Source organism: Aquarana catesbeiana, linkage group LG07 (assembly GCF_042186555.1).
Source record: "Aquarana catesbeiana isolate 2022-GZ linkage group LG07, ASM4218655v1, whole genome shotgun sequence".
NCBI lineage: Eukaryota > Metazoa > Chordata > Amphibia > Anura > Ranidae > Aquarana > Aquarana catesbeiana.
In genome coordinates this window covers 7,393,214-7,405,504 of record NC_133330.1, presented here as the reverse complement: position 1 = coordinate 7,405,504, position 12,291 = coordinate 7,393,214, and the positions used below count along the sequence as shown (strand labels likewise).

At 42.1% G+C, this 12,291-nt stretch overlaps 1 protein-coding gene across 1 annotated transcript in view; it reads left to right on the top strand.

Annotated features, from left to right (window-relative positions):
* The window catches only part of LOC141102649 (uncharacterized), a 97,656-nt gene extending 85,765 nt beyond the window's left edge, over window positions 1–11,891 (top strand). Inside the window, exons 29-32 of the mRNA XM_073591556.1 lie at window positions 4,852–5,131; window positions 5,602–5,750; window positions 9,078–9,122; window positions 10,988–11,891. Of these exons, the coding sequence (XP_073447657.1) occupies window positions 4,852–5,131; window positions 5,602–5,750; window positions 9,078–9,122; window positions 10,988–11,589 (1,076 nt within the window). The 3' untranslated portion in view covers window positions 11,590–11,891. The remainder of the gene's footprint in view (window positions 1–4,851; window positions 5,132–5,601; window positions 5,751–9,077; window positions 9,123–10,987) is intronic.
* Window positions 11,892–12,291: the final 400 nt, after the last annotated feature.

Below are 12,291 nucleotides of genomic sequence, written 5' to 3'. Positions count from 1 at the left end.
GACAGGCCACTGTGTGAACAACGCAGGCAAGTGGCACAGTCAGCCACTCATCAGGTCGCCGGTCGGTGTGTGATTTTTCTTTTGTGATGTTATATTTGTGTGATCCAATAAAGATTTACTCCAAGTTTTAAGATTCAATTTATTCTTTCAAGGATTTGCCTTCCTCTGGTGGCTTGGCGGGCGTCAGTTGTCTGGAATTAAATACAGAATTGATTTTGTTGAAGGTTAAACCCCTAGAAACAGACAGGCAGTCACAGAGCATGACAGACACACTGTGACATTGAACACGCCACAGTCACACGACATGACAACACTAGTATAAAAATTCTAAATGGACAGTTGGACACAACAATAGAAAACCATTCTCCATCTCCTCAGTGCTAGAAAAGTTATAACAAATATAATATTTATATGACATACATATACTCCAGGTTCAGTTCACTGTGATGATCATTGATTGTTTGCAATTGCCAGTGCCAAGGCCACCTGCAGGCTTGCTGCCACCAGTCAGTCAAAAACAGTGTGACTGTGACTGCGTTGAGTTGACGCTAGACTAGAGTGGCATAACTGGCGTTATAAGGTCTTGTTGACAATGACATAGGCAATAGATAGAAGGGACTCGGGAGGGAAAAAAAAAGAAAGTGGGATGTAGAGATGAAGGGGAATGGTAGGGACTGCGGAGGGGGATGGTTGTAGAAGGGGGGTGAGGGGGGAAGAGAGAGGTATGGCATTGGTATTTGGTAGGGGAGGGAAAGGGGATGGGGGAAAAGGGAAAAGGACCTCTCGACCATGTCATATGCGCTGTTCCATCTTGTTGGCACATCAGTTATCAGCTTATGATTCTTCAGGCCAAGACATTTCTGTTTCTCTTTTAGACAGTGGCTTGCTCTAGTGCTGCGGTGAAAGAATGTGGATATCCGTCGCACTCTGCCAAGAAGCCTGGAGAGTGTGGCCACTTTCAGCGCTCGCTGGGATGCAAGGTTCAGTGTACGGGCGAAGCATGTCACATGGGGGAATTTCCCAACTTGAGCTGCAACTATCATGTTTGACTCGTTGTCGGTCACAAGCACTACAGATTTATCGGACAGTTACCATTCTTCCACATGAGACAGTAGCTCTGCCAGATGAGCACCTGTGTGAGACTCATAAATGGCTCTCGTTTGCAGCACATGCGACAAGATCTGCCACTCCTTACTAACGTAATGTGCTGTTATTGTAACATAAGACTCCGTCGTGACTGAAGTCCATGAATCACACGTTATTGCGACTCGACTTGCTTGGCTCATTGACGCAATTATCTGAGCTTTGGTTTTGTGGTAGAGTGCAGTTATAGCGTTTTCTGTAAAGTGACTGTGATGGGATCTTGTAACGCGGCTCTATCGTCTTCAACAGGTAGCGAAACCCAGTGTTCTCCACAACAGAGTAAGAAAACGGAAAAGTCTGAGAGCTGCTCCCTAACATGAGACACCTCCATCCCTATATTGCGCAAACATACAAAAATTCGCCCGTGGGACTTTAAATGAAGTGTCCATGGTGATCACAGAAAAATAACAAGAGTATGAAAATGACAAAATTTATTATGATAAACAGAGTAAGGGCGCAGGTCCTTAGCTATGAAAGCTGCCACAGCTTTTGTTATTCTCTTCCCCTTTTCAGAGTTGGGCGGCAAAGTTGAGAGTATTGCATCAATTCTTGGCTGAGCTGGGTCTATTGACTTGGCGGCACTGGTGGTGGTGGTGGCAGGTGTTAGCATCTCTGAGTGGAAACGGCTAGCGTGGTTTCTCATATTAGTAGTATTCCCTAGATATTTAATTTTTGTGTGACAGGCTTTACACACAGCGTATGACTTGTCCAATTCGTGCTTCCCACTTTGTTCATGTTCATGAAAGCCAAAATGTGCCCAGATGTTTGCTTTTAAAAAGCTAGGTGCATTTTTTTATCTCTCGTTCTTTTTGGTCTCCTTCTGCCATTTTTACTAGTGTAGCATGCCATGTAATTGTGACAGGGGTGATGATGACAATGTTGTCGTCTACAAACTCTGTCAGTATTAAAAAAAGAAGAAAAAAAAAAATTAAGTGTTTAAACCTAAAGCCTGCCACGAGATCACCAGAAAACAAAAGTAACAAGTTTCCTCTACTAGTGTAAGTGTAGTATGATTGTATGTATGATATGTTAAACAAATAGTTGTCACAAAATCCTTATTCTACCCCACACGCCGTCGCTAGCTACTCGCAGTCGCACTTAGTTGCTATGTGTTAAAAATGTGCCCTCATCTTATCTGTGATCTGTGCTACTGCTAGCCACCGTGGGTCATCAACTGCACTGGGGTCATTGGTCACTCAGCGACAGACGGTCACGTGATCTCTCTATCTCTCCTTCTCCAATCTTCGTGGAACACTGGCATTGAACACGTCACAAACAGCTACAAACAACATCATATGTCCCTGTTCCAGGTCCCTGTCGCGCCAACAACATCCTCCCGCCCCCCCCCCCCCCAAATGACAACATATGCCATTTCATTGTTTATATTTTTATGTATTCATTGTCATTGTCAATGTCTTAGTGATTGATTCACATCACAACTTCATAGTTATCTTGTTTGTGTATGATATTATTATGGTTTTGCTCATCACTGCCCCACACATGCACTGCACTCACCGCAGCAGCACGTGTGGGGCAGTGATGAGCAAAACCATAAATCATACAAAGGTATCAATGAAGTTGTGATCAATCACTAAGACAAACATTGGACATTCAATAGATTAGAGAATAGACTGACCTAAACCGTAATTAATTAAATGGCAATGGCATGGTCACTTAAACTCACTTTAACCCTTTCATGACTGAGCCTATTGACATTTGGTGTTTTTTACAAGTTAAAATCCATATTTTTTTGATAGAACATTACTTAGAAAACCCCCAAACATACATTATATATATTGATTGTTGCAATATTTTATGTCTCATTGTATTTAATTTATTGTGCAGCGGTCTTTTAAATGCAACTTTTTGGGGAAAAAAAAAAAAAATACTTTCATGAACTTTAAAAAACCGAAACAGCAAAGTTAGTTAGCCTAAATTTTTTGGTATAATATGAAATATGATGTGTTACGCCGAGTAAATAAATACCAAACATGTCATGCTTTAAAATTGCGCACACGTAGAATGGTGACAAAACTACGGTACCTAAAAATCTCCAAAGGTGACCAAAAAAAATAACGGATACCACAGGTTAGAGTTACAGAGGAGGTCTAGTGCTAGAATTATAATTATTGCTCTTGCTCTGACGATCCCGGTGATACCTCACATGAGATTTGAACACTATGCGGGTCAGGTGCGACTTGCCGAGCCAACTTCCATATGCGTTTTCTTTGCTACGGGCCGCTTTTATAATTATTTTTTTTTTTCTTATGTCTTTAGAGAGGCTAGAGCGGCGGAAGGCAGGGGATGTCCAGTCCGCTCCTCCGGGATAACAACCCCGGTGCCCGCTGTAATAAACGGTACCGGGATGATGCCTGCAGCAGTGCAGCTGCGGGCATCATCCTGGTATAACCCCCCTAAGCCGAGGCCGCAAATGCGTCCACTCGGCGCAAAGGGGTCAATGTTTAGGAATAGGAATACAGATTCAGAATGGCATGGCAAGCACCATCATCATTATTAATATTTATTATTTACAATAATACATTTGGCATTTGCATTTTACAATGACAGACACAGTCCACTCCATCCATAATGCATCAGAGATACAGATTATATATGATATTTTATTTATAATATATTATCTTAGTTTAAGTGTAACACCGTCCTCTACTATTTGTCTAGTACTACTACTACTACTACTATTGTGTGTGACACAGACAGTGAGTTACCTACCTGTGATGATGATGATGACGAGTCGGTGACGTGTTACAGCTGAGCTGGGCAGTGGCACTGCTGGTGGAGCAGGTCTCTCCTCCTCTCCTGCTGCTGCCTGCCTGTGAGTGAGGATGAGGATTGGAGTCTGAGGACAGGACAGAATGACAAGTTTACTGAGTGTCACTTCTTCATTCATACTGTGTGTGTGTGTCTGTGTGATATGGTGACACTAACATGATGATGTGACACACACACAGTCAGTCACCTACCTGATTAAGATGATGGTGGTGGTGGTAGTGGTACTGAGCTGAGCACTGCAGTGGTAGAGTGGCTGGCATTGACGAGATGACTGGCTGCCTGTCACTCACTGCTGCTGCTGGTCTGGAGCGGGTCTCCTCTCCTGCTGCTGCCTGTGAGGACTGGGAGTGGATGGACTCGGAGTGAGGGCACTCAGTGGACACACTGACAGGACACTCACCCTGGTGAGGACTGGAGTCTGAGGACAACCAAGTGCAGCCTAGCTCGGGTCTCTCCGTCCGTGCCCTGAGTCGGGTGACGGCACTGATGGACCTTCTCCCTCTCCCCCTGTGACAGCCTGCTGTGTTGTTCACTCACTGCAGTGCACACAGTGCTAGCGGGAGCCCACTGGGAGGAAAGCTCTGGGGGGACTGGTAGTCCGGGACACGGAGGAGGCTGGAGGAGGTCGGACACGTGTTGCTCTGCTGTCTGTGTCTCCTCTTTCTAAGCCGCGACACAGGAGGATGACGTCAGCGGGAGGCGGGAGAAAACGGCGCAAAAGCTTCGGCTGCTTTCGGCTTCACTCAGAGGCAGGTCATGGTGCGGCGGCACGGCGCGAGGATGACGTCATCCTCAATAATCGATTATTTAAAGCTATAGAATCGATGCCGCATCGTGGACGGCCAAATCCCGATGCATCGATTCGACGATTAATTTCAACAGCCCTAATAACTATAATATTTTTTTTTACCTTTTCAGCACCTAATGTGGCCTTAAAAGGAGCATCATCCCAGTCCAGCCTCTACAACAATTTTGGGGATTCTAGGAACTCAATTGATGGCTCTCTTTCTAGCGACTATTCCAAGATTCAGTGCAGCCAAACTATATGGGAATTACGTCCTTGGTGGACAGTAGATCTGAAGGAAGTCCATGCGGTCTTCTCTGTGGCTGTAACCAACAGGGAGGATTGTTGTTGGGAGCGGATCAACGAGGCTGAGATCAGGATAGGAGACTCCAGAGAATGGGGGAACAATCCCAGGTTGGTATGAAATAAATAATCAAAATGCTTTCCAAACTGCTATGTTAATAAACAAAAGCTATTTTTTACATCTTTTGGGCCTGCACTGAGCCATGACCTCAATTAACTCAAAAACTTCTGGGATGATTTTGAAGGCCGATTTGTGAGACAGATCTTTTCATCCAACATCAGAACCCAACCTCACAAATGTCCACAGACACACTCCTAAATCTTCTAGAATGACTTCCCAGAACACAGTGGGGGGGGGTATTACCACAAAGGGGGGCCAACTCTCTGTTAATTCCCATAGTATTAGAATAGGATGTCCAACAAGGTCATATACTGTACATATGATGGTTGGGGTGCACAAATATTTAGCCGTATAATAAACTAACAGGTCTCGAAGCCCACATTTGGCTGCAATTGTTCTAAAAAAAAAGCAGACTCAATAATTAAATGTCCTGAGAATTTGATTCTTTACATTTGGACAGGTGTGCAATCATCTATTCGTTGGGCCCTGGGGAGACCGCCATGTTCAACTGTAAAGGAATGAAGGGGAAATATGTGACAGTAATCATACCAGACCGGGAAGAGAAGCTTTCACTCTGTGAAGTCCAAGTGTTTGGTCTACCCTCCAAAGGTAAGATGTCTACAGCTTCTTACGGCATTAACGTTCTGACTTGTATTAGCATTCTTTTCTAGACAGAATTATTCTTCCTATTGTGGCAGAGTGTTGCCCTGCCAGGGTCTAGAAAGAGGTAATGACCCAGAATTCTCAACCAGGCAGGTTGAGGGGCTCCAGGGAGCTTGTGTAATAGAGAGAAAACTGGCTTTTCTGTTTCCTCAGTGTTTCGGTAACCTCCATTTTGGGACCTGGAGCCTGGAGATTTCAAAGTGACCCGGGTGTGATGGACTCTCCAATCCTGGTTTTGTGAGCAGCCAGCACACTGATTGCACAGGTGTGTGCGGGTCTTTTAGTAGTGATCTGACCATAGTTCTGGGCTCCACCCTGGCAGACAGGAGGTCTGGCCCAGGAGTCAGGAGAGCGCCACTTAAGAGAGAGGTGGGAGTCAGAGCAGCCAAGGGGCTGCTAAGTGTAGGTCCAAACGTTGGTAAGCAAACAGTCTATAGAAAACAGACAAGGGCCTGGAGTGTACGGCCAAAGCGGCAGTGCTGTAAGTGCAATGCAGAAGGGCTGAATGTTTGTTTTGGTTGGAAGACAAATGCTGAACACCTCTGCGAGCGAAACTCATGTTTTGGTGTTTTTTCTGAACTTGTTTTAATAAAATTGGGCAAGGAGAGCCCTTAAAAGGAAGAAGAAAGTGAGTGGCTGAGTCCTTAAAACTCTACCTTTTGGTGTGAGTTCTCACATTATACAATAAATAATGGTATTAACCGCTTGCCAACCACCCTATAGAAGTTTTACTGCTACAGGGCAGCGGCTGTACACCGGCTCACGTAGATATATGCATGATCCGACACTTCCAGGTAGGGGCGCGGATGTGCGCCGCCAGCGGCTTGCCTCCACTGTCATTACACACAGCCGAAGCCGATTGGCAGGTGCCGGATAGTCAATGTCTGTCAATACCCGCTGATCATTGAGCAAAGAGACAGAACTGCGATCTGCCTATGCAAACAAGGCGGATCTCTGTTCCGACGGGGCGGGGGGAGGGATGGAGTTTGTGTCTCTGCAAAGCAGGGAATAAATTCCATCTCTTCCCCTAGTAAGAGTACCTCACACAGTATAGTAAAACACTGGCTGGGCACACATTTAACCCTTTGAATGCCCCTGATGTTAACCCCTTCCCAGTCAGTGTCATTAGTACAGTGACAGTGCATTTTTTTAGCACTGACCACTGTATTAGTTTTACCGGTCCCCAAAAAAGTGTCAGTTAGTGTCAGAATGTCCGCCGCATTATCACAGCCCCGCTATGAGTCGCTCGTCACCGCCATTACTAGTAAAAAATAAATAAAAATATCCCATCATTTGTAGACGCTATACCAATCAATATACGTTTATTGGGATTTTTTTATCAAATATTTGTAGTAGAATACATATTGAAATTTATGAATAAATTCGATTTTTTTCAATTTTTTTATTGGATCTGTTTTATAGCAGAAAGTAAAAAATATATATATATTTTTTTTTCCAACGCCGGACTTATTTTGTTTAAAGCAAAAAAAAAATGCAGAGGTGATCAATTACCACCAAAAGAAAGCTCTATTTGGGGGGAAAAAAGGACATAAATTCTGTTGGGGTACAACGTCGCACGGCCGCGCAATTGTCAGTTAAAGTGACGCAGTGCCGTATCACAAAAAATGGCCTCATCATTAAGGGGTAAATCCTCCTGGGGCTGAAGTGGTTAATGATGATCAACCTGGGGACAAGGGGCATTGGAGTGAGGGAGACCCCCGCCCCAAAGCACCTCTCCATGTTGAGGACATGTGGCCTGGTATAGTTCAGGAAGGGGGGGAGGGGACGTTCGCTCGCCCCCCCCTTGCCTGCATGCTCAGATAAGGGTCTGGTATGGATTTTGGAGGGGGGACCCCACGCCGTTTTTTTTTTTAAACTTTGGCGTGCCGTAGGCATTGCCATATAGCAAAAAAAAAAATTGCCTGGTCAGGAAGGGGGATATATCTTCCGGAGGGCCAGTGGTTAAAGTAGCAGTACTCCATGTATCTTATTGAATCAGTGTCTCTACTTCCTATGTAGTTTTTACTAGGCTGCAGATTTACTGGTAGACATTAGGCAGCTTGAAATCAGGAAATCAATATTAGAGTGTATTATTTCACAGAAATAAACCAGAAAAATATTGTAATGACTCTATACACAGTATTTAAGCACTTTTACTAGGCCACATTGTGAAAAGGAGACACATTGTACTCTTTGTGATGAAGAGGTCAACATTACAGTGTAATTATTTTAAAAAAGCACTCGCTTGCCACCTCCCCCCCTTTACTAACCTGCCAGGCTACATACTTGGATTAGGGTCTTGTATGGATTTTGGGGGGGACCCCAAATCGGTTTCTTTTCTGCTGTGGAGTTTCACCTGAAAATCCACACCAGACCGAAGGGGGGTGCACACCATTTTTTTTTATTTTGGAGTGGGGTTCTTCCCTCAAGATTCATACCAGACTCAAAAGTATTGGTATAGTCGGATCCCTTTCATTGAATTTTTCATGGAAGTCGGACATGAAGTCACAGGGCAGGATCGGAAGTTGTACGACTTTCGTGTCCGATCAGTGTTAACACAGCCTTATGCCACGTACACACGATCGGATTTTCCGAGGGGAAAAGTTGGATGTGAGCTTGTTGGCGGTAAGTCCGACCGTGTGTATGCTCCATCGGACATTTGTTGGACTTTCCACCAACTGGCTAGCATGCTCTCAAATTTTCCGCCAACAAATGTGTGTTGTCGGATTTCCCGAGCGTGTGTACACAAGTCCGTCGGACAAAAGTCCAAAGTACAAACACGCATGCTCGGAATCGAGGATGAGCCGGAAGAGCTCGGTCCTGTAAAACTAGCGTTCATAATGGAGATATCACGTACGCCTAGTACGTCACTACGTTAGTAATTATTGGCCAACATTTGTGTGACCGTGTGTACGCAAGACAAGTTGGAGCCAACACCCTTCGAACAAAATTCCACGGTTTTGTTGTCGGAAAGTCCGATCGTGTGTACGGGGCTTTAGACTTTTCTAATTATATTTTAACCAGGGTAGCCTTTGTCTCGGGTCACATAATTGGCAAAAGAAGAGAAATCAATTGGACAACATTTGAGCACTCCCTGAAAAGTAAATTGATTGCTGAATTACTAATTTTAAAAAAATCTTAATTTCTCTTCAGAACATTTTTATGATGAAAAAAAAAAATCGATTTATGTAGAAGTATTTTTAAGAAAAGTGTAACCATTTTGTTTATATATTTAGAAATGCTTATTGTATTTATTTTTTTTTTCGCTTTCAGAAAGTCCCCCGTCAGGTATAATTGAGAAGGTTGTGACAAGAGAAGGTAAATCACGGCATTCAGGACTTATTTTAGTCAACTGCTTGTCACCTGTGTTCCCTGTATGTGAATATAAATGTGAAATTATTTCAAATTTTAACCCCTTTACGCCTTTAAGGGTAAAACAAATCGAAATGCCTTTGCACAATTTTGTAACTTTGACATGTGTCCGTAAAACCGTACATATCATCACAATTACTTGTGGATTATACCGCGTTCTTTTCAGGACAAATTGGGCTTTCTTTTGGTGGTAAATGGTTATGGATATCTTCTGATTTTTTATTTTTTTTATTATCAAAGGAAATTGGCCCAGAATAGTAAGAAAAATCTTTTTTTTTTAATTTAGCTGTATATTTCTTGCTATTATCATAATTTACTACCAAAGAACAACCCAAAATAAATTCTCCTCCTTCTGACCATTGCAGTGATACCACATATGTGTATGCTATGTATGCTAGTTGTTGTTATGCAGACTAGACATGTACAATTAGTTTCGTTCCGAACTCGTTTTTTAAGGAATTTCGACAAATTTGAAAATATCCGCTTTACAGAAAACACGTTTTTAACTTTTTTTTCTGAATATTTGTAAATTTGAATATTCGAAAACTCCTAAATTTGTAAGCTTTTAAATTCGAAATTTGAAAATCTGAAAACCCGAAAATTCGAAAACGTAAAATAATAACTAACTAATAATGACTTAACTGTTACTAATCAATAAATTATAGGTATTGGAATTTCCTTTCAAAATTTGGCTGTTAGTGAACGTAATGAATACGAATTTATCCGAAGTTACGAATTATCCGAAATAAGGAATGCCGTATCTAAACGAATTAATAATAATAAATAATAATAATAAAAACGTATTATTATTATTTATTATTAATTTGTTCCGTTCCATTTGTTTAGATGCAACATTCGTTATTTTTGATCATTTGTAACTTCGGATAAATTCGTATTGGTTACGTTCACTAACAGCCAAATTTGAAAGGAAATTCCAATACCTATAATTTAATACTTAGTTACTCTTTCGAATTTTCGGATTTTCTTTCTTATTTTTGGAGTTTCGAATTTTCGAATTTTTGAATTTACTGATTTACGAATTTTTGAATTTACAAATTTACTAATTTACGAATTGCGATCATAACGAATGACCGAAAAACAGAAAAAAACACAAACGAATTAAGCCAAAACAAACAAGTTTTTGGGCAGTGCACAGGTCTAATGCACACTGTGACCTTTGACCCAGACCTTGACCCTAACACTAACCCTTTCTTTATTTTTTTATTTAATTTTTTTTTATTACATGCTTTGGTTTGTTTACATTTCCTCTCCTGCAAGAAGAAAAAGATACAATGCTCCCAGCACAAAGGGAGATAGGCATATATGCGGCCCCACGGAAAAAAGCCCACTTCTGGGAGGCCCCATATATGTTCACGGTCGGTGCGAAGGGGTTAAAGGTATTCTCCTGTTATGATTGAAAATGAAACAAGGAGATGCATACAGGGAGCAGAGCCCACCTGCTGAGCAGTTCAATTTTTCACTGAGACAGCATTGCATTTCTGACTCCTCCCTCTGACATTGGTGATGTCACAGTACCAAAGCCAGATAGACAACTTGAATTTTCAGGAGATCTGTGATGACCTTCTTTGCATTTCTCCCAGTATAGGTTTCCTTTAAAACAAGGCACAAAGTCATACCTTCTTGATGACTGCCTAGGCCTTTTTGGTGTGCTCCTAGGTGCATTCCTTTAGCGGTCAACCAGGTCCTCCTTGGTGTGCTCTACATCTAAGTATTAAATCTTTGTATTCCATGTTCACCATAGGCACCACATTTTGTTGAGCTGTTTTATAATTTGTATATTTTTTTTTTAGGTCTTAGTAGAAAATCATTGGTATTTCTGGAAGAAGGTGTTCAAGATTACACAATCTTACACCCAAGAGTACCAATAGACTTAACTGAATTCACCCTTTGTCTCCGTGTCTCCACTGAGTTGTCCGGCCGTCGGGAGATCATCTTATTCTCCTATTACAATGACCGAGATGAGTTAAACGTTTGGAGAGAAGTAGACGGTCAGCTTTCCCTGTATCTTGGCAGCAGTGAACTTGCAGCAAAATTCTCTTTACCCAGCCTCAGCACCTTTGGGACACATATCTGCGTGACTTGGGAGTCTTCATCAGGCTTGACGGCCTTTTGGTTTGATGGCAAGCGCTCTGCAAGTAAAACTTACCGGAAAGGTCATCAGGTTCTTCCAGGTGGAAGGGTGATCCTGGGCCAAGATCAAGACAAATTTGGATCCGGTTTTGATGCCAAACAAAGTCTTGTGGGTGAAATTTCAGATGTCCAACTGTGGAGTTATGTTTTACTTCCCCAAGCCATCAAAGAGGTCTATGAAGGAAAGTCAAAGTCTTTGGGGAACATCATTAACTGGAAATCTATTAAGTACACTTTGTATGGAAATGTCGTTGTAAAGTAAGAGCAAATATATCCGTGAAAGTCCAAGGTTAATGTCCTAGCTGTCCGTCATAATACATGAAGCTTGACTTCCACGTCCCACGTTCATCACCGGCATGTCAGGATATGGACAATCTGAGTGGTCTTTTGTATTAAGCATTTCAGTTTGTTCATTCACACAGTTGGTGACGGAAGTAATATGCTTTGTTTTGTAAGCTGATTCTTTTGTGATTGTTGCATATGAACCCGTATCATACTGATACTAAATACAGTCAAATGTCTGATTATAAATGTAAATAAAATAAAGTGATACATTTAGAGACATTGTACTGGTCTTATTTTTGTTGCAGATTCCTAAGAAGAACGTAACCATATGGACATTTTTGACATTTTGAAATTGATATTTAAAAAGTAACTTACATTTGTTAAGAAATACCCTCTCCCCCTCTGGGTGATCACTGTACATTGTAAGGATTGTAACAAACTTTGTATCAGGTATTTCTACCTTTTGTAATTCTGAAGAAATAGCTGCTTGTTTCTCAGTGTCCATGTGCAAAGTGAATGTGTGTGGGAGTGGTTTTATAATTATCAATCAGCTGCTGCATTTGCAGGACTCTAATGAGGAAAGTGGCGGGGTCTGCATCCCCTTAAACAAGATGACATTTTTGTTGCAAGGGATGCCCAAAATCTGACTTGCAGGGGGAGGGATCTGGATGCTCCTTTT